At 32.2% G+C, this 22,174-nt stretch overlaps 1 protein-coding gene across 1 annotated transcript in view; it reads right to left on the bottom strand.

Moving 5' to 3' along the window:
- The window catches only part of LOC124532922 (probable G-protein coupled receptor 158), a 213,419-nt gene that overhangs the window by 57,317 nt on the left and 133,928 nt on the right, over positions 1–22,174 (bottom strand). The window contains exon 2 of the mRNA XM_047108051.1: positions 4,964–5,752. Coding sequence (XP_046964007.1) covers positions 4,964–5,752 — 789 coding nt within the window. The remainder of the gene's footprint in view (positions 1–4,963; positions 5,753–22,174) is intronic.

Here is a 22,174-nt window from a genome sequence, read left to right as displayed (position 1 = left end):
ATATAAAGCTTTCAAAAAGGCAACGGCTTGCAATCTACCCTACCTATTGTAGGATATGTAGGGTAGTCTGTGTTTGCAACTGTTTGTAATTATTATATTTTTTTACTGATATAGGTATGAGTAGGTGAATTAAGTGGGAAATCTCATGTTAAGTGGTCACCGCCTCCTTTGAAACCGGAATAAAACAATACAAAGCACCAGTGATAAGTGGGTGGTACCTAACCAAATAGTAGGGAACTAAGTTACCAAATCTTATAAAAAGTTTCAAGTTCTAGCCAATCGGATATGTATTTTACATTCATAAGTATCGTTATTAAATTGTATGAAACAATCCTATCTAAACAAAACAAATAAACAAGCTTATCGCTGTCTGTCTGCCTTTAATATTATACAACGGATTTTGATGCGGTTTTTTTTTTGATAGATAGAGTGATTCGAGAGGAAAGGTTTTGTATATAATACATGGGCAATATAGTAAAGAAACGCTGATAATTTTAGAAGTTTCTAATGTAATGTCGTCGGCAGTTTAAATAAAAATTAAAAACACTAGACGAGTCGACACAATCTTCACCTTTAGTGTTATAAATAGAGACGATTACGATGAAGCTGGGCTTGACGATAATACGAAAGAAATCCTAGATCAGGTTAAGATTACAAAGGAAACGACGGCGCTAATGGTGTCGTTAGAAATTAAGCCGAAGGGTTTTTTGTAAATGCTTTCGAATAAATAAGATTATAAAGAAGGATAATTACGTGCCCCGATGAGTCGCAGACATAATTTATGTTTCGGAAAATTGTTTGTAAGATTATATACATTTATATTTGAGTGTAAAGCGATAGAACTTAGATATAGCATCAGCAAATTCAATAAAACCGGTTACTGTCGATTTATACAACCAGTAGAAATATATCCCTATCGCGCCATTCGACGCTATTCATCGCTATAGATTCTCGCATCAGTTCAACCCGAGAAAGCAAGTGCATGTAAATCGGCGTGTCAAATTGAAGAATATATTAGGTCATATGATATTACAACTTATTACGTAGTCTTAAATTTTCGCGATTATTACACATTTAAATAAAACTAAAGAGTCTACCCGTGACCACGAACGCTGTAAAGTGCTCGAAACTTTGGGATGTCCAAAATAATTAATATACGAGATTACAATCCGTTATAACTAGTTTTATTTAAATTATTACGTTGTGTAAAGATCATTTTCAACAAGAAATAAATATTGATAATTTGGGATAGCGTACTTAATTCGGAAGTGATAGGGTTTTATTTTGCCGATGCTATATCTAAGTTGTGTCATTTTATACTTCGTTATCTATACAAAACAAATGATACATGATTTTTTTGTAACGTATAATTAAAAAAATACTGTTCCAATATGTTATACTAGAACACACTAGTCGTGTATAATGCTATTCAATTAATAGAACTTCGCATTTTCGTTAGCTCTAAGTTTATTGATTTCCATTTTAGTTTGTGATGAAATAAATGAATATTGATTTTACAAATCAGAATTTACAAAAATATTCTCCCGAAATCCACCGCACCTCTTATTTATTGTGATTTATATCAAAGTAAAAACAGCTTATGTTAAAAGTATTGTTATGATATTTGTAATTTTTTTTAATTTAAAAAGAATAAAAACTAACGTCAGCTGTGTAAGTGCAATATTATCAAAGATACGAAGTTGGATGAAATATTAGTTTTTGAACAAAATGTATATTGTGTTTACCGCACCTAATTTAAAACAACAGCGTTTAAACTTTATTTTAAACTAACTTAGTGTAACTGTGTTTCAAGGAACTACTTTTCTTACAAAGTTTAAATGGAATTCTCATAACTTGTTATCAAATCAAATAAAATTTGAGTAGGTATAAACTTCAAATTTATCTTTATATATGTTATTATATTGTATTATATGCTCGTATAAGTTATTATTATAAATGCCAAAGTTACACTGGCTGTCTGACTTTAACTCTTTTACCAGCCATTAAACTGATTTTGATGAAATTTAGTTCAAGAAATAAACCACTTTTTTTACTTTACCTCCCTGTGTTATAGTTAAAGATTGGAATATTATTAAGTTAAAGGCAGGTAAAGATGATTATTTGATGTATGTTGCGATTGTATTAAAGTTAAACATCTCCATAAAAATACTGTTGTTCTCGGTAGAACTTCAATACTAATCAGTGGTAAATTTATATTTGATATAATATTACAAGATGAAGGTTCATGCTCCTCAGAATATACTCAAATAAAACAAATTATTATTTTTATCATTAAAATAATAGCTGTGAACCAGAAAAAATGATGAATTTTACTTTTTATGTATATTTTATACTATTTAGAAGGCAGACAGTCATCGACGATCAAATATGTTCCTGATTCAAGATCACTCATACTTTAGATTTAAGAACATAAATATAAAGTATTATGAGACGCACTGAAATATATTTTGCGAAACACAACAGAGCAATTTGATTGTTCCACATATCATACTATATAAATATAAATATAATAAATAAATATGAGACAACATCACATACATTACTCTGATCCCAAAGTAAGTAGCTGAAGCACTTGTGTTATGGAAATCAGAAGTAACGACGGTACCACAAACACCCAGACCCAAGACAACATAGAAAACTAATGGTAATCTACATCGACTCGGCCGGGAATCGAACCCAGGACCTCAGAGTGGCGTACCCATGAAAACCGGTGTACATACCACTCGACCATGGAGGTCGTCGCTATATTTTATTTAGGTATACGTTTTAAGTGAACCAATTTTATATGGTTAATAAATAATGTTTGAAATACATACAGATCGAATTTCCGCCTCCGCGAACAATAAAATTCTTACGGTACACATTTCTGTAATAAAATTCCGCAGATATTTTTAACGTTGCCAATTAATAAATTGAAATATTTTGTTACATATACGAAATATTAAGAGAAACTTGCACAGCTAATAAAGAAGCGCGGAGTGTTTGTATTACGTATCGATAAAATTTAATGTTAATAGAAATTTTGTAGTTGGAAAGCGTTTAATGGTAGGGCTTCATACAAGCTGGATAGGTAATATCCTCTTATTACATATTCTGAGGCAAAATTTAAAGGGTCATAACGTAACTACAGGAACATAGCATCTAATTTCTTAGGTTGGTGGCGCATTTATGTTCTAAGTAATGGTAAATATTTCGTATGGCGCCAATGTCTTAGTGCAATCAATGGTTAATCGTTGATCAGGTGATCCTTTTTTTATGGAATAGGTTGGGCGAGCATATGGGCCACCTGATGGTAAGTGGTCACCATCACCCATAGACAATGACGCTATAAGAAATATTAACTATTCCTTACATCGTCAACGAGCCACCAACTACCTTGGCTACTAAAATGCTATGTACCTTGTGCCTGTAGTTACACTGGCTCACTCATCTTTCAAACCGGAACACAACAATACTGCGTACTGTTGTGTAGCGGTAGAATATCTGATGAGTGAGTGGTACCTACCCAGGCGGGCTTGCACAAAACCTACCACCTAGTAAATTACATTATTTGTTTAAAAAAAAAATATCGAATTCCTCGTCGATGATTCAGTAGAATTTACATCTCGTAACGATTTACAATTAAATAATCTTGTTAAACGATATTCAAGAAAGTTTGTAAAGGCCTGCTTGAATAAAGTACACACTTTTTACTTCAACAATTTTAGTTATCGGTATTTTTTCTTAAATCTAATATGAAAAGTAAATTGACTTAATTTGCTTCTCATCAGAATAACCAAAGATCTTTACTTTGTATTATTGTATTGCACTTTCGAGTGAGTGAAATATGACCATATTATCTTCTCTATAAAATGATTTGTACATCGTGACATTGTGTTGACTTTTTGCCTTAAACGAAAATACTAAAAGTCAGACAAAAATAACTTTGTCATAAAAATCAAGCATCACATTTTTATAAAGTGAAATACAAGAAAAAAAGAAAATCTTGTGCAAAATTTTAAATACATTTACTTTCAAAGAGAAATTTAATTAGGTGCCCCTGAGGGCTACTAACGCCAGCTGATTACGAGAGGTCACTAAGATGCTTTAAGTCAAATGCATAAAATTAAATTTGAAACATAATTTGTTATATAATTTTAATAAATAAACTTTATAGATATTTGAATCGTCTACAAGAGCGTAATAGCTCAAGATAATAAATTTAAATAGAACATGTATTTTGGACAAATATTTGACTACTCACTTATATCTCTCAGCAAACAGCAATAATGACTATTGTTATCTAGTTCGAAGGCGAATGAGCCAATTTCGGCAAGTCCAAGGGATATAACGCATGAATTTCCAATTGGTTGGATGGTTAACGTGATTTTTAGTATCAACGTCTATGGGCAACGTTGACATATCATCAGATGGCCTATGTTTAGAAATAACTGAATATATTACATAAAAAAATCATCATTACTAAGCGAAGGTATTATTAAATTGTCATTAAATGATCTAAAGATATGATGTTTACTCTTACTTAAGCATTTGATTAATCTTATCTCGAATTTAATTAATACTAGTTATTAATAATTACTAAGTGTAACATTTGGATTATTGTTCGATTTTGAACAGATGCATTAAATGCGGTAAAAAGTCTAACATTAGAAAATTTTATATTTAGCCCGCCTCTCTGCCAGTTTAATAACATTAATTTGAAACTCGGAAATAATATACGCATGTTAGCCGCTTCTTTGTCAATATATTTAAAGTGCTTGTGTTATTGGTACCTATTATTTTTTTTATGAATTAAAAAAAATCTTGTTTCATTAAATACTGAATTGCACCATTAAAGTTACGAATTAAAAAGTTATATTAAAACACTTTAAATAATAAATTCCATCAAAACAACAAATTGACATTTATAATTAAAACGCTGGCTCTTATAACTTATACTGACCTCTCCTAAACTGATTGTGGTTTCGAATCACGCGCTCGGCATTCTTGCGGGCTATGTAAAACCATTCGGAGGTGTTGCTCAAATATTTGTATTCGACAGCCAGATCCTTCGCCAATATCGGACCTTCGGGTAACCGATACGCAAATGGACAAAAAAGTTGATAGTCCTTGTATTGATATTGATCGTAACAATTGCCAGCAGCGAAAACGTCATCATCAAATTCGACCATCGAAAATACGCTCGCGTGAAGCAAATATTCGTTATGCATCACTGTCGGCCCCGCGTACTTCCATAGCCTGGTCAGCATATTCGCTCTATTAACAGCTACATCAGCTTCTATTCGAAATCTTTCTTGAGCGTATCTATCTACGACTCCCTCGCCTAAATTGAGATGAGTCCCAGCAGTGCAATTCTCGCCTAACAAATGCTGTGTTTCTATTAATCTTAGAAATTTCGTTACAACGTCTTCGTGTACACTCGGTCTCACAACTGTCACATTCTCCGAATTATTTGTATCATTAACTATACTGTCTTTGACGTTCGCCTCTGGATTTATGTCATCTGACGACATCCTTTGTGTATCGTTGTCATAACTATGTTCTACATTTATAAAATGGTCTAACAACGAGACATCGTTTGTTGTGTCTCTAGGAATTATGTTTCCCGAGTAATTCCCGAAATATTTCTGAAACATATCTGGTGTTGTTTCTTTATATCCGTCTTCGTCTGGAGCTCCATAAGGCCTGAGGGCTGATACGACTGGATCTTCACCGGATTTATCGATGCTCTCTGTAACAATAATAAAAATTGTATTACTTTTATTTCTTGAAAGCAAGTTAAGACTAAATGACATTTTGTAGAATTTATTTCTATTGCAGAAAATATGGAACATATATTTTAAAAGTACCGATTAAAATACAGCTTAAAAATGGAATACATATTCGAAGGATATGATTTTTTTGATACGCAATATTCCATGAAAATATTTAATCTCACTCGGCATGCATATATAAAATTTAAACATTTTATTTTAAAGTAATTGAAAGTAGAACAGCCATTTAAGTAACCGGCGATATTTATGCGATATTTAACTTTATTAAAAAAGTGAATCTTTTATTTAGTAGAACCGACGAAGATATATGTAAAGACGGTTTTCCTATAAAGGGGATTTAGTCGGAGCAACGGGCTTGTAAAATCAGCTATCTCGCCTTGTAAAGGAGGATTTTGTTTATGAGAACAACAAATTGCGACTTTCATTACGAGGCGAGGCAATTGATGGGGCAGCATTATTTATTGAAAGCAATTTGAGACTGTTCTGCGTGAGGAACAATAATTCTGTGAATAAAAAATTGAGTCTGAATGTCTCTGTGATTATGATATAACGGTCTAATTGTATGATGAAGCGGTCTTCTAAAATGCTTAATAAATCAACGTTGTCTTATTTTATTTCGACCTATAAATTTACTAAAGGCGCTTATCGAAATACGTTCAGGGTAAATTTCAAACACAAGAAAATAATTTGCAAAAAGTGATTATATATGACAAAAAACTGTCATATCTGGCAAATTATATTTAGACGTGTTTCCCACGTATCAATCGTGCTAATATTTACCATATAATTTGATTTGGGTATAATTTATGGTATAATATTGTCTGACTTTCTAGGGGGACAGGCGGAACAAAAAGATGTTTGTTCTGGCTAATTTCAAAGACAGCCGGACCGGGATTTTCACTGGTAGATATATCTTGTAATCAGGTGTAGCTTAGGCTACAACAATAACTTTTTTTGTTAAATTTAATCGCGAATAAAGTCGCGGGAACCATTACTAGTATATAATATGACATCTGTATTCCATCACTCACAATCCAGTAAAACGACCAATCTAACACGCAATAAACTGTCAGGGTACGTGCTATTCGAGGTACTATTGTGTAAGCGTAAGCTCATGGTCGACTTTATATAAGCAGGCTACTAAACAAACGCGGTAGTCTTTCCATCTAATAAAATACTGAGGAATGAACACTCTCAATATATCTAATGTACGCATTTGTGGTTACGATTTTATTATCTTCCTTGAACAAATTTATGTTCCCCTACATTTCCATACTCCTTACAATCAATTCTCCAACAATCTGATACTTTTATATTTACCTTCTAAAGCCTCGACTCGGCTATAAATTGCGTTTTGGGCGGCGAAAATAATGTTTTCCAATCATTCGTATAAATGCAACATGAATGGCATTCCAGACTACGGTTGTGAAAATATTTATACTACAAATCTTATTCAAGAAGGCTCGAGCATTTTTGAATCAGGAGTAAAAAATCGTAAACAGTTTATTGAATGCTTAACTCACACCTTTCAATAGTAATTTTAGAAGATTAGTTTTAGTGCTAAGCCACTATTGGGCCGGTATGGATATTATATTGAGAAGAATCGGTAACAAGATCTGATACATACATACATAACATTCCTTATAGTGGCAATAGTGGTATTTATTAGACTCACATCTTTTTTATCAGTAATTCGTAGCAGTATGGACCTGAATATGGCCCACTTGACGTCAAATGGTCACAAGCGCTTAAATATGTTGGCGTTGTCAGAAATATTTACCACAACATCGCGCATCCACCACCAAACTTGGGAACTAAGATATTATGTCACTTGTTTCTTTACACTGGTTCACTCATCCTTAAAACCGGAATGCCACAGTGCCCAATGCTGTTTAGGGCAGAATATCTGAATAGGTACCCAGACGGGCTAACACAAAGCATTTTTATCAAGTAATGATTTTTTTCTTTGTTCTGATATTCTGATTTAAATTAATCTTTGTTTACAATTTATAATTGGCAAAATTTAAAAATAACATCGGAATTTTATAATTGAAACGTATATCTTCCCCGCCTTTGAGGGATTTATTGACTTTCCGGAGTCGGAATCTTGGTGTCTTCTGCTTATTTTTATTTTTCACGTTTATATAATGATCAAAATTGATTTTATAAAAATGATAATAAGAATGGTAAATATTTTTAAGAATGTCTATTTTGCCTAAAATATACATGCTATTTTTTTTAGTAAATTTGTGCATTTTATCTATAACTAGCTGGTGCAATGCTGATTTTAAGTATACTACTTTTTTTTTGTATCATTACGTTATTGTCTATGTACTACATAGAAAAACCTTCCTCTCGAATCAATCTATCTATTGAAAAAACCATATCAAAATCCGTCGTAATTTGAAACATCTAAGCATACATAGGGACAGATAGCGGTAAGCGACTTTGTTTTATACTAAGTAATGAAAATTAACAAATTGATTATGCATTGTAATTAAATAATACGAATCTGTCATCTCACTTACACTGTTGTCTCAACTCATTTTCAAAATATGAATGACCCAAAAAAACAATTTATTGTAATATATACACATAAAGGATTAAGGTTAAGTTTGCAAAAGAGGTAAACAATTTTATTAATACCTCTATAAAAAAACTGCTATAAAAATAAGCTGTTCGCTACAATGGCCCGTTTCACGGAGCGTGTATAAAACTTCAATACACTTGTGAAGCCGATACAGACAGCGTTCATTAATACATATAACATAATTAAGTATGACATGTGAAGCGGGTTTTGTTAAGCCTCGATGATGTCGTTTGTTTAACAAATTAGTCACTAATTTTGCCATACAATTTAAGTCAGTTCTGAACTTAATCATATATTAATTGGAAGTCAGTTTTAAACTACGTGTGCAATCTGAGTGTAGATCAAATTAAGTTCAGCTAACGAAAGCATTCGAAATGTTTGAATATAATTAATAAATTGTAGGAAGTAAAGAAAAAGAAGGACAGGAAATTTTATTGAAGGCACGACACGACTATAAAAGCAAAAAAAGTTTAAATAAAATTTAAAATAAATAAACTTTAATATATATTAATCTACAAAAAAACACAACGAAAAAGAAAAGAAAATATAAAAAGAAATATGATATACATACACAAATTCTAATTTTACCCTTACGTTATCATATAAATACACGTAAAACATTAGTAATAACAATTTCAATACTAAATAGCTTAAGTTATCACTTCTGTCGCACGGGACACAGGTTATTTTTTTTTAAAATGATGATAACGGATGAACATTATACCGCCAAAAATCTTAGTGATATTAATTGTAATATTTAGATATAACAAGGATATTAGTATGCCATAGGTAGCACAAATTACGACGAAAGAAGTGATTTATACTTCTTACAGTCAGCGCGAAGGTGATCGCTCATAACGCATCTTATTTGCTCGGCCGCCTTACTAATCACATAAATATGTTATATGTATATTATGTTCTTAGCTTAATATTAACAAAGTTATAAGTTTCTTCTAATTATCTCTGAAATAAAAAATAAAAAACTATATACAACAATAAATTACTTTTTACAGTAGTGGTTGGATGGTTGAATGTATGAAATAGGTAAAGAAACAGTCTGTATAAATCCAATGTTGGACTGAGGCCTTAGACAATAAGCTGTGCTTATTCGCATGTGGCAACATTTAACTAAATTTATACACATGCAGATTTTATCATGATGAAAACACACCACTTCATCATATACGAATTCACCGGTTATTGTCTGTGTTTAAATACGTAATCATCGGTTAAGATGCACGTGCTCTTACCACCGAACCATCTTGGCTTTAATCAGCCTATATTTAAAACTATTCATTTTCCAGTTAATTAAAATAAGTAGATTCTGATTAATGCTCTGCACATCTCCCTTTATTCTAGTGCGATCATCCTCAAACTAATCGATAGCTGGAGACTTGGTCAACAAGCTTGCCGCTTATCTAGAACACGAAGACAAACAAAGCACTTGTTCCGAATATACGTGAGGAATTATAAGAGGAGCGTTGTCTGTATTATTGCTATGCGATACATGCTTGCATAAAGCAATGATTATGTTATTATATTACAAAATAAATTAATTTTACCTCTTTTTAATGTTAGTATGAAAATCCATGAAAATTCCGTCATTAAAAATGGAAGCATTACTTACATACATAAAATTCTATATTCATTGGTGATTGAAAATATGTGCTAAATTAAATTCTTTAATAAATAATACACTTCAATAATACTTGGTGGTAGGGCTTCGTGCAACCTTCGTGCAAAGTATTATTTAAGTGTATTATGGTGTCACTGGTCAGATATTCTACCGCCAAAGAATAGTACTTGGTATTGTTGTGTTCCGGTTTGAAGGGTGAGTGAGCCAGTGTAACTACAGGCACAAGGAACATCTTTGTTTAAGGTAGGTGGCGGATTGGCGATGAAAGTAATGGTTACGGTTTCTTACAGCGCCAATTTCTTTGGGCGATGGTGACCACATACCAACGGGTGGCTCATATGGTCTTCCACCAACCAAAAGCATAAAAAATACTTGTAACTTTTGTTATATCTATTTTGATAAACACATGTATTGTCATTGAAAAACAAAATTTCCTTATTGGCGTTCGTAGTTTTGTATATACTAACTACTCAGTTATTTGTCATTTCTGCTTGGAATCTATATTTCGAAAAAGTAGTAACTTTAACATAGTTCTATAAAATGACTATTAAAAATTGCTTGTAAAATCCTACTTAAATAAAGTATATTTTGATTTGAATTGGCGCGGAAAATTGTACAGTCGGGGTAAAAAAAGGCTAAATTCACCTTAAGATCTATTTTCGTGTGCTCAGTATAAGCGATAGTCTGCTTTACCGATCGAGAATGACATATTGCCTCGCAATGACCGATGTTTAGATTCAAAAGGAACTAAGAGTTTAAGAGTTGATAAAGGAATGGATTTGAAAACTGACGAAGGTTTTATTACTCTGATTACCTAGATGTTAAAGTAGCTTGGATCATCGGCATTATTAAAATAATAATTGTACGGTTCCACCTACGGCTCTATAAAGAACTATTATTCTATCTATCTACATTGATATTATAAATGTGAAAGTAACTGTGCTTGTCTATCTGTCGCTCTTTTACTATCAAACCAATGAACTGAATTTGATTAAATTTGTAATTTGTAATGAAACAAACTCGATCTCCAAAGAAGGACATAGGCTACTTGTTTGCCTAACACGTGATAACTAACCCCTAAAACGCGAGCGAAGACGCAGGCAACAACTAGTTCTTAATATACTTTAAATATAAATGTAACCTATAATTATTTGCTTCATAAGTTACTCGTTTTAAAAATGTAACGATTAAATAGTTTCTATTCAAACACAAAAAAAACTCAACTGGTTTCAATTTATTGCAAATGTTAAACTAGAAATTACTTAATAAAGAGTAAAATGAGTAAAAAAAAAATCTCCCTCAAAGCCTTTGAAAGGCGGCCGCGATAAGAGCTGCTTGAATTTTTCCACGCCAAACAAACTGGGCTTACATATTTAAATTAATTTTTCCACTAATAAAACGCTTTGAGCGACGTTTGCCGAATAGTGAAATAAACAACCCTTTTAGTAGTTGCAGTATGGCTTTTGTTGTAAGTTCAACCCTCATTATAAATCAAAGGGTTTTCTACACAAAGTATAACTGGTTCAAATTTGAAAGTACCTTAGTGCTGGAGCCGCACGTAATATTATTCTGATTTAGTTTATTTAGTTGCATATATTTGATAGTGTTTTTATATTAAATAAAAAATTTAAGGTAGTATTTTAATTGGTAACATCTCCGTGTCGTATATTCTATCGATAAAGAGGAATGCTTCGTTATTAATTATAAACATTTAGTAAAAAAAATTTGCATATACTTTTCAAATGATACAGAAACGTAGTCTAAAAAAAAAACAACTTTAAGTACTCGACACTTGGCCCTCTCCTATATGAGAAAATCGCGAGTGGAAACAAATACATTATATAAATTTATAATTTGGAAAAATATTAATATATGACCTCAACAAAAGCTCTTAACTTAGCGTATCGTAACATCGTATTTGCATAATTTATTTTCTTCATTCACACAAATATTAATAATGAAGCCAATTTCAAAGGACACCGTTATATAATGCGTTCAAATAACTTAATATTTGCATTGACTGTCCATATTTATTTTGCTCTGAGAAAAATATTTATTTTTCAAGGTACGCTTACTAAATTAATAAAGACTTATTTATTATACTTATATTATTAAAATACGCCCTTATATACTTATATATATATCACTGAATCTTGTTCATAGCATTCACATATATGCATGTAATGTGAAATACATATACGAACGAATCCAGGATCAAAAATGAGACGAAGTCATCGAAAAGTGATGGGCAAGTGTTATTGAGATATATATGGATGCTAGTTAGTGAAAATTTTATTACATACATCTTGTTTGTCTACCTATGTAAGGTAGACAAACAAGATTATCACGATAAGTGGTTACTGCAGACCCTAGACTGTTCGTAAAACAAATTCAATAATTCTTCACATCAAAGCAACACCAAGCTGTGGAATACTAATGTTTTGTTTTTTGTATCTTTAGTTACATTGGCTCACTTACCCTGTAAACCGAAATACAACAATACTAAGCATTTCGTTTTGGCAATAAAAGGAACCTACCTACACCGATAGCACAAATTCCTAAGACCAAGAAAATTGTTTTAAATATTGCTTTAAATTGATATTTCAGTTATATACACGTAGACCATTTTATATCGACAATATTGTACCTATAGCTTGAGCACAGGATCAAAGAAATTGTTTCGCGTATATAATTATATCGTGTTTTTTGTCATAGATAAAAAGTATATCATGTTATGTAACTATTAATTGTAAATGTTGGTCGAACAATCGAATCGAACATTGGGATATCGCTGCGAAAATATGCCAAGCTAAGTCATGTGCCGCAATAAAAGATTCAACTGGCTGTCGCGAATTTGACACATGGATAGACAGCTGGTAGTACTGCAGTGTGAATATGTTATGTTGTCTGATAATCATTTTCACATCGACAAGCTAATGCAATTCATAACGATTCAAGATAATGCTAGCAACTCAACGTTGCTCGGGAACTGCTAAATCTACCAATACGCAAGTGTAACACTTCCATATTGAATAAAGATTATTGACTTAACTTTATATATATTTTAAGTAACACTTTATTTAACTCACTATAAATGTTTTTGTGTCTGTTTGTTTTGTTGCTGTTGTCCTTTTGGCTTTACACCGTCACCGGGTGTTATGACGAGTTCTAGACTCGGCCTTGAAGTTTGGGTATTTCGGGCTTCGAGTGACGTTCGTCCTGAGAGTGTCTTCTATGAGATCGCAACTGTTTTTTTCGTGGCACTTTTTAATCGACATTACGATCGTTTTCGTTACGTCACTGTGTCACGTGGGTATGTAGTGTTTACCCTACAAAATGTCATTGTTGCCTCACACACTGTGATAGGCGGTGGCACAGAGAAGTCCAAAAATTTAATAAATGAAAAAAGAGCTCTATGTTGGTGAATGTGAATACTTCGATCAATATAAGTAGATAACTTACTTTATCAATCATTATTGATTTTATATTTATTTATATTTATAACTTATTTTAAACCGTGAACATTTTTTTTATTCTTCTATTTTTAGTCGATCATATTTGCCTCGAAGTATTTCCATCTTCTCGGTTCGAAATTATTTATTAAGATCTATTCCATTTTAACTTTTTGCTTTATCATTAAGAACCTTTTAAGTTATTAAAATGAAGTTGTCTTGCCGTGACAAATTGAGACTACTTAGAAAATTGAGTTCGGTTTAAAACTTAGACTTCGTTTAATCTTATGATTTTAGACACTTTAATATAAATCCAATTATATAGGATTTTGTAGGAATTGGATCAGACTAAAAGACTACTATAAATTATGTTGAGATTACTTTTAGCAGTTTAGTTACTGTATTTCGATATTTATAGCTATATTTTTGTGATAACATTTAAAAGTCCTATCAATTCTCAATTTCCATACTATTAGTAATTTTCTGTGCTAGTTCTCGTTGATTGAAGGGCAATACGTTTAAATAGCTGGAATATTTCGTGGCCAGGTTTATTTAGTGGTAAGGTCTGTGCGTATAGGTGCGTCTGTGTCGATACCACCCACTCATACATTTTGCGGTCTTTATTCCATGAAAATAAATTTACTGGTATTACTTGAAAAAAAAACCCTTTCATACAAAATATGGGTAGGAAAATAGACCAAGGAATTACACACAAACATCCACAGACATTGGTCCAGTAAGAAATAATAGATATTTATCAGACGCTCTGCCACCAGCCTTAAGAACTAATGTCATGTCAACTTAGTACCGTGAGTTAACCATTACTAAGTATGCTGTTTGATGGTTGAATATAGACGCTTGCAAAGAACCCTTCCATCAAGTAAACCGCCCTTGACATACAAGTTCACCGCTAGATAAACGAGGAATTGCAATGAAATTACAATCATTAGCATGTAAATCAATTAAACAAGTAATTGGCTCATTTACTACGTCACTGCTGATACAGCTCACCTTACTCATAATTTTAACCATGTTATAACATGGAACATCTTCTATTCCTGATTAGCTACAATAATGCATGCGTTTGTACAAATGAGTCTTTGAAGACGTGAATCAAACTATGTTCAGGATTGTAACCTGTTTTTCGACAACTCATGGACATAAATACTGCTAGGATTATTTCTAGTCACTTTCATAATCTTCAGTTCAGTTGTTAAACTTTGTAGCGCATTGACAATGTCATGTTTTTACAAATATCTATAAACAATAATGACTCTTTAATACCAGAGAAAAAACATTTACTTAAACGGTTCAACGTTCGATTTCTATAATATAATTTACTTGCACGTGCATTTATTTGGCACAAAACTTGGTTCCAGAAGAAGTTTTTCCAATTAGTACTTTGGTCTTACCTTGTACTTGTTCTTGGATTGTTTGCTAAATGACCTTTGAAACGGGAATTCGTAAGTGATTTCCGTAATGGCTACAGACAGTCTCATCGAAGATTCGTTCGTTTGATCTCGGACTATTTTTGACTATTTCTAGAAGGTACGAATAGACTTATTGGATGTTTGTACGACGGGACAATCGTTCCGATTTCTTACGACTTTTATTTATTGCAAATAGTATTTCAGTGACTCGATGGTATATATTTTTAGTAAAATAACATTTGCTACTATGCTTATTGATTCAACATTTTCTTTATCTCTTATATTAAAGAGAGACAGACAAAGAGACAGAAAGAAATATAGAGAAGCCATCACGTTGTGGCTATATAATTTTTTTTCCTCAAAAATGGGATCTCCTAGCGGATGTACGTCAAATTGCCAATAACTCTGTATAATAAGTTTGCAGGTCAGGTTCAAAGAATTCTTATTTTCTCTTTTCTGCAGTGAAAACGGAATTTGAGTCGGCAGTTAAGCTATTATAGTACTGAGCCTGATATTCGTCCTACGAAAGTATTAGTTAGAGTATAGAGTACTCGTCGTACTTGGACTACGAGAGTGAGAAAATTTATATAATGCACAATTTCTAAACACAATTTAAGTTGAATAAAGATGAATACAGCGTGACCAAAGTTGATCTAACAACTTTGGCATAAACTATAAACCGAGGGATCGGATCAAGGTTCCAGACAACAAGGTGGAAATAAATTACACGAGCACTTATTATGTCAGCTGTGAAGTGTTCTTTACGCACATTTTCTCATAAATTTTCATCAGAAAGTCATTGTTAAGGAAAACCTTGTGAAACATGTTCATATTTCACTTAAATGGGTACCTGACGTTGAAGTTTATTAAGCGCCTTGTTAGGAAGCTTTATACATTATGTAATACATGTTATACAAGTAGCTACTCGCGACTGCGTGTATGGATTTTTTTCTAATATCGTCGAAACGAGTCACGTGTTGTATTCAATTTTGAATTTCGAATTATTCTTTTGTTCGAATCGATTGACTAAACGGTTTTTGTAATCGATTTTAATAACAACGTCTTCGCTGTCATTCTATATTTTAAATGTAGGTCAGTTTGATAGTAGAATGTTGATTATATGCAAGTTATTCTGGTAGGCCTATGTTAACCTTTACAACTATTTCTGCAATTATTGAGAACTAGTTTTTATTAGGTATTTTTTAACTTCTTGATAAATAACTTCATCCTACCAAGAATTCTTAAAGAGAAAACTAAGGTATTTAATATGAGGATTTAAATAGAGCGTAGATTACATATAATGTTTGCTTAATTCGTTGAATAATTAGGGAATTCATATTATTACTATAATATAACTTTAATAAAAATGTTTTTCTTCCCAAAATTCTTCAAGTTCTCACCACCATAATTATTTTAACCAGTTAATTAAGACCTCTCCAATCACACTATATCCACTTTAAGTTGGTGAGAAAAAACAACAACAACAACAACCTGTGACTTTCTCATTCCTGGGCTAAGACCTCCTCTCTCATTAACGAGAGGTCTTGGAACATATTCCAATGCGGGTTGGTGGAATGCACATGTGGCAGAATTTCGATGAAATTAGACACATGCAGGTTTCCTCACGATGTTTTCCTTCACCGCTGAGCACAAGAAGAATTATAAAGATAATTAAAAATATATATCTTTATACATAGTAGTGCTTGCCTAAGTTTGAACCCGAAATCATCGTTTAAGATGCACACGTTCTAACCACTGGGCCATCTCTGCTCATTGATTGGCTACCCGTGGTGAGGAACTTACTTAGAACATTTACTTGATGGTTTTGTGCAAGCACCTGGTTAGGTACCAGGCACTCATAATACATTGTACCGCCAAGTAACAATACCTAGTATTGTTATGTTCCGGTTAGAAGATTGACTGAGCTTGACAATGAACCGGCGGTAGATTTTCGACTATCAATAGGAAAGTGTAAACACTTCCATTTTGAATAAAGGTTTTTGGTTGAGCCAGTGTAACTGCAGACAGAAGGCACCTAACCCAACCCAACGGCGAATTGACGATATAGAGAATGAGTAAAATTAATCATTTTTTAAATATAGAATTTCGTTAACCTCTAAAATGTTCTTAGTAACTAGTATGCTATGTACTCATAACATAGTTATAGATAAATTCAAAGTAAAAACAATATGTTATATTATTTCTCAGCTTTGTATAAATTTTAGGTTCAATATAAATATGTATATCTGAGTCTTCATAACTTTATTTCAGGAAGTTTAGAAGGACGACCATATTCTTGCCTCGTGTCCTTTTATCTACTGGAAAAAGTAAAAGGGAAATAAAAAGAAATAAGTTCTTATAAAATGTATTATCCTTTATTATTGAATATTTGAATAAAACTATTTTTAGTATTTTGGATAGAAAATATCACTTACAGTATAAGCATACTATTTATAAAATACGAGTGGGTCTCCCGTAAAATTTTGAGTTTTTTATAAAAGAATTAGAGTTTTATTTATAGAAAATTTGCTTACGTTTTTCATTTTATTTAATTATACAGCTGTAGTATCGCTCTCTAACTGACCAGTAACTTTTTCCGTTCTTTTATATGAAATCTTTGTCATTTCACAGCAATTTAATAAATTACAATCAAGAATCTTCAAAATTAGACTATAGCCGAATTTTTATATGTATCGTCCCACAATCGCTGGGACCGACCGAAAACCGACTTCAAACAAAACACTATTTAAAAAAAAATGCAACAAATAAATAAAATTTTAACAAAAAGAAAAACCGACTTCAAACAAAACAGTATTTTAAAACAAATTAAAATGCACTAAAAAGTAATAAAAATAATTGCATATTTAAGATATTTTTGAGAGTCCTCCTAGGTAAAATGAAATGAAAAATATTAGACTACTTAAAAGTCGATTTACGATTATATAACGTAGTTATAGTTATTGTTATATTTGGAGCCGGTGTCAGCCACAGGCACACGAGCCTCTTGATTGACCCAGTATAATATCGTATAAAAGGTAATTTGTAAGAAACATTTCTTAAAGTATTCTCGTATTGTTTTTTGATAGGTATAGTATAGGGTTGGCTGACACCGACTCCAAGTATAGCAATAATTATAACTACATTATATAATCGTAAATCGACTTTTAAGTAGTCTAATATTTTTCATTTCATTTTACCTAGGAGGACTCTCAAAAATATCTTAAATATGCAATTATTTTTATTACTTTTTAGTGCATTTTAATTTGTTTTAAAATACTGTTTTGTTTGAAGTCGGTTTTTCTTTTTGTTAAAATTTTATTTATTTTTTGATTTTAAGTGAGGCTGATGTAGACTAACATTTTTTTCTTAATATGGATATATTACGCGTGCCGTTTATATGAATCAGAAACTACTTCAGGAACAATTTCAAAAGAAACTTTCGAATAAAGCAAAAATAGACTTTCGAAAATGCGGCTTGAATACGTCATGCGGCATAAACTACAAGGTACCACCCTTCAATGAGCTGTAATCGACCTCAGTAAAATAACTTTGCAAAAGAGCTATTCGTATGCTATGTCATACATCATATGACATCACATCATATACACAAAATTTAATGAAAGACAGAAAGACATTCTGCCCCAAATCGCACCCTAACTGTAAGCCGTTTAGGAGTTCCGTCAATACATAGTATAAAACAAAGTCGCTTTCTCTGTCGCTATATCTTTAAAACTACGCAACGGATTTTGATGCGTTTTTTTTAATAGATAGTGTAATTCAAGGGGAAGGTTTGTGTATATAATAAATGAACAATATAGTAAAGAAACACTGATAATTTTAGAAGTTTGCAATGTGATGTCGTAAATAAACAAATTCTTTAGTACATTTAGTATCAGTATTGCACCCGTGAGAAGTCGGGGCGGGTCGCTAGTTAATTATAATATTCGATTATGACAATTACATGAACATAACCACGTTCCGGAAGGTGATTCAAATATCCAAGTAACCCATAAATAAAAGATTCGACCGAGTATTGCTAACGTGCTCCTCAGAATTGTTCCGTTCCCTCCCGTTCCCTTCATTTGTCATGGATCCTGTGCTCAGAACCTTACCAAACTTTCACCAAACTACCCTTAAAGTATATCCTTTATAATAAAAAAAGAATCATCGAAATTGGTTTACGTGATTTTGAGTTATTCACCTATTTGTCGCGCATATACATAATGCAAATTTAAGACTTATGTCGTTTTCATACGGATACCATCATCGGAAAAAAATTAAAAAAAAATGGGACCCCACGGGAAGCACTACCTTTCAAATAAAAAAAAAATATCAAAATCGGTCCACCCAGTAAAAAGTTATGAGGTAACAAACATAAAAAAAAAAAAAAAAAAAAAAATACAGACGAATTGATAACCTCCTCCTTTTTGAAGTCGGTTGAAAATAATAACAATAATTGCGTTTTCAACATATTTTTAGAGTCCTCTCAGTAAAATGAAATGAAAAATATTAGACTACTTAAAAGTCGATTTACGATTATATAACGTAGTCATAGTTATTGTTATATCTGGAAACGGTGTCTGCCAACAAAACCCTACAGTATATATTATATCAAAAGATCTATGAGAATACTTTAAGAAATATGTCTTTTACAAAACTTTTTTCATCTAATCTTATAAGGTCTAACAGAGATATAAGTATATTCCATGGATAAATAGTTATATTGTAATACGGTTTCTGGTAAATTTTATGAATTATTAGCAATTTAGCTAAAATAACAAGGACATTAGTATGTTCTATCCAATTATACGAATTATTTATGTTTTTCATACGGTTTCCGGAAATTTGTAGTCATTATTTGCAATTAAATTAAAATAGAGATTTGCATTTAATTAGTGATTCCGTTTGTTTTCATTACATTTTTAAATAAAACCTTTTTGGTTCTTTCAGAGATCTACGTCATTAAATAAATTACGAAAAGAAATAAAAAACACAATAACCAACCTACAGATAGAAATTCTATGGTCTAAATTGAAGACATCATAAATAATTGTGTGTCAAGTTTCGAGAGCAGTGTCCAAAAATAGTTCGAACCACTTCGGTAACGTGTTCACGTACGCTTTATTTGAAACTCGTGTGCTGTCGGCCCTAAGGACCGTCTCCAGGGAATATTCTGAATTCTCGATGAGCGCTTGACCCTATGTCGGATTCGACCGCCGCTTGACAAGTTTGACGCTTATTTACTTCGTTTCCTGCCAAGAGATAAGTTATATTAAATTTTTCCGCTTTATTGAATTGGTCGCAGTGTTCCAATTTCGATTTATTAGTCACGTAATCGTTTTTGAATTAAAAATAATCTATTGTACCAATACTTTTTTGTAGCTTGATTTTTTGGTGATATGTAGATTTAGAGGTCCGAGGAATATGGTCAAGCCAAACAGTTATTGAATTATATTTCAGTATCTATATATATTGCAGATTGATTATTGTTGCATTTTCTGCTCGATTTTAAAAGAACCCGTATTTCATTTGTTTTATAATCGAATATAATTTGATTCGAAAAACTCAGTTTCAGTCAAAATTAAATTTGTTTGTCTTTTCCGAACCGGTGGTACTGTTTCATTTGACCATCAATAAGAAAGCGTAATGCTTCTATATTGAATAAAGTAATTTGAGTTTGAGAATTCGTAACTCGTAATTCCCGTATTGTATATGCCTACGACCTCATACAAATTCCAGACAGACTACCATTACGGCAAATTTAATTAAGATCACTGGTACGGTTTGGTCGTAATGTAATTATAAACAGACCGTTAATCAATTACCAGTTGGCATCTCTCTGATACCAGATTTCATCGTATCATCATACCTTTAGAAATGAAACATAATAACAACCCCTGTTCTATCATTTCTCGGTAACGTTGCAATTCACCACACATTCACTAGAGTATCTGTTTAAAAGAGAAATTGCGAGATTCCATCAAACAGACATGAACGGAATGACGTATAATAAATCATTCAATGAAACTTCGGGAGGAATGTATTGCTTCGCGAAGAAAAACAACTTTCGTTCGTTCTTTTCGTTCATGATGTTCGGGAATACGAACGAGTTAGTGATGCTTGCTATTATGAAATAGACAGATTTTGTTTTCTGCTCCAATAGAGGATATAAATTACTATTTCGTTTATTGGAAGAAATTTATTCTATTTGCGTGGTAGGCTTTCTGCAAACACGTCTCAGTAGCTATCCCTCACTTATTCCACCGTTAAAGTTATTCTAAGAATTGTTTTGTTCCAGATACAGTTCAGCAAATGAATATGATGTTAATAAAACTAACTTTTAGTCAACATTTGGTATATTAAATTATTTTACATATATTTTCTGACTGAAAACTTTGGGTTCTAGCATCATAAAATACTCTGAAAAAATAAATGATAAATAAAATTACAGCTCATAAAAATTACATCCCGTATTTTCCCACCCTTAGGTGCGATATTTTCTGTATCAAATTTAAATGGGACCAAATGGGAAGATTATCAGGTTAAATTGCGGAGTTCTGAAATAACAAATAATAACCAAGCTGATAACGTTCTTTTTTTTGATATGTTAAAATACGTAAGCAGAACTGGTAAAAAGTTTACTTGTCAGGATGATAACCAATATAGGTGATCTTACTTAGTAGGTCCTTGTTAAACGTTTCGACGTATAAATTATCCGGTTACGTCTGGTTCTGTAAGCTTGACACTAGTGACCAATCGGTGTTAATTATAGCGTCATCATCGACCAATTACAATTCGAATACCACAATGCAAAGCATTATTGGAAGCTGCCAAAGGACATTTGTGTAACTTGTACTGTCAATTGAACTCAATGAATCAACAAGGAGCTATAACTATATGGATACATTTTCAATCACTAAAATGCCGTCAAAACGTTCAGTAAGATTTAAATATGAATTTTTGGCACAATAATAGATGACAGCTAGTAAATGTACCAACGCTGGACAAAATGCCTACATATCTGTTTGAGGTTTTAGAGAATATTCCACCACGCTGTTGAGGTGCAGTAAAATAGTGGCATATTTTCATCCACAACACAGACATTACCATAACTAATCTGAGAGCTAAGATTTTGTCTCTTGTGCCGGTAACTACCCAGAGTCACTTTTCTTCAAGCCGGAATATACCAAATACAAATCCACAACAGCGCGATTTCTTAGACATTTTCTGCCTCGCACAACCACTTTGTGGAACCAGCTTTCGCCGGCGGT

The sequence above is a fragment of the Vanessa cardui genome, chromosome 1 (assembly GCF_905220365.1).
Source record: "Vanessa cardui chromosome 1, ilVanCard2.1, whole genome shotgun sequence".
NCBI classification, from domain to species: domain Eukaryota; kingdom Metazoa; phylum Arthropoda; class Insecta; order Lepidoptera; family Nymphalidae; genus Vanessa; species Vanessa cardui.
Note: the sequence above shows the minus strand (reverse complement) of the source record. Positions and strands in the feature narration are given on the sequence as shown.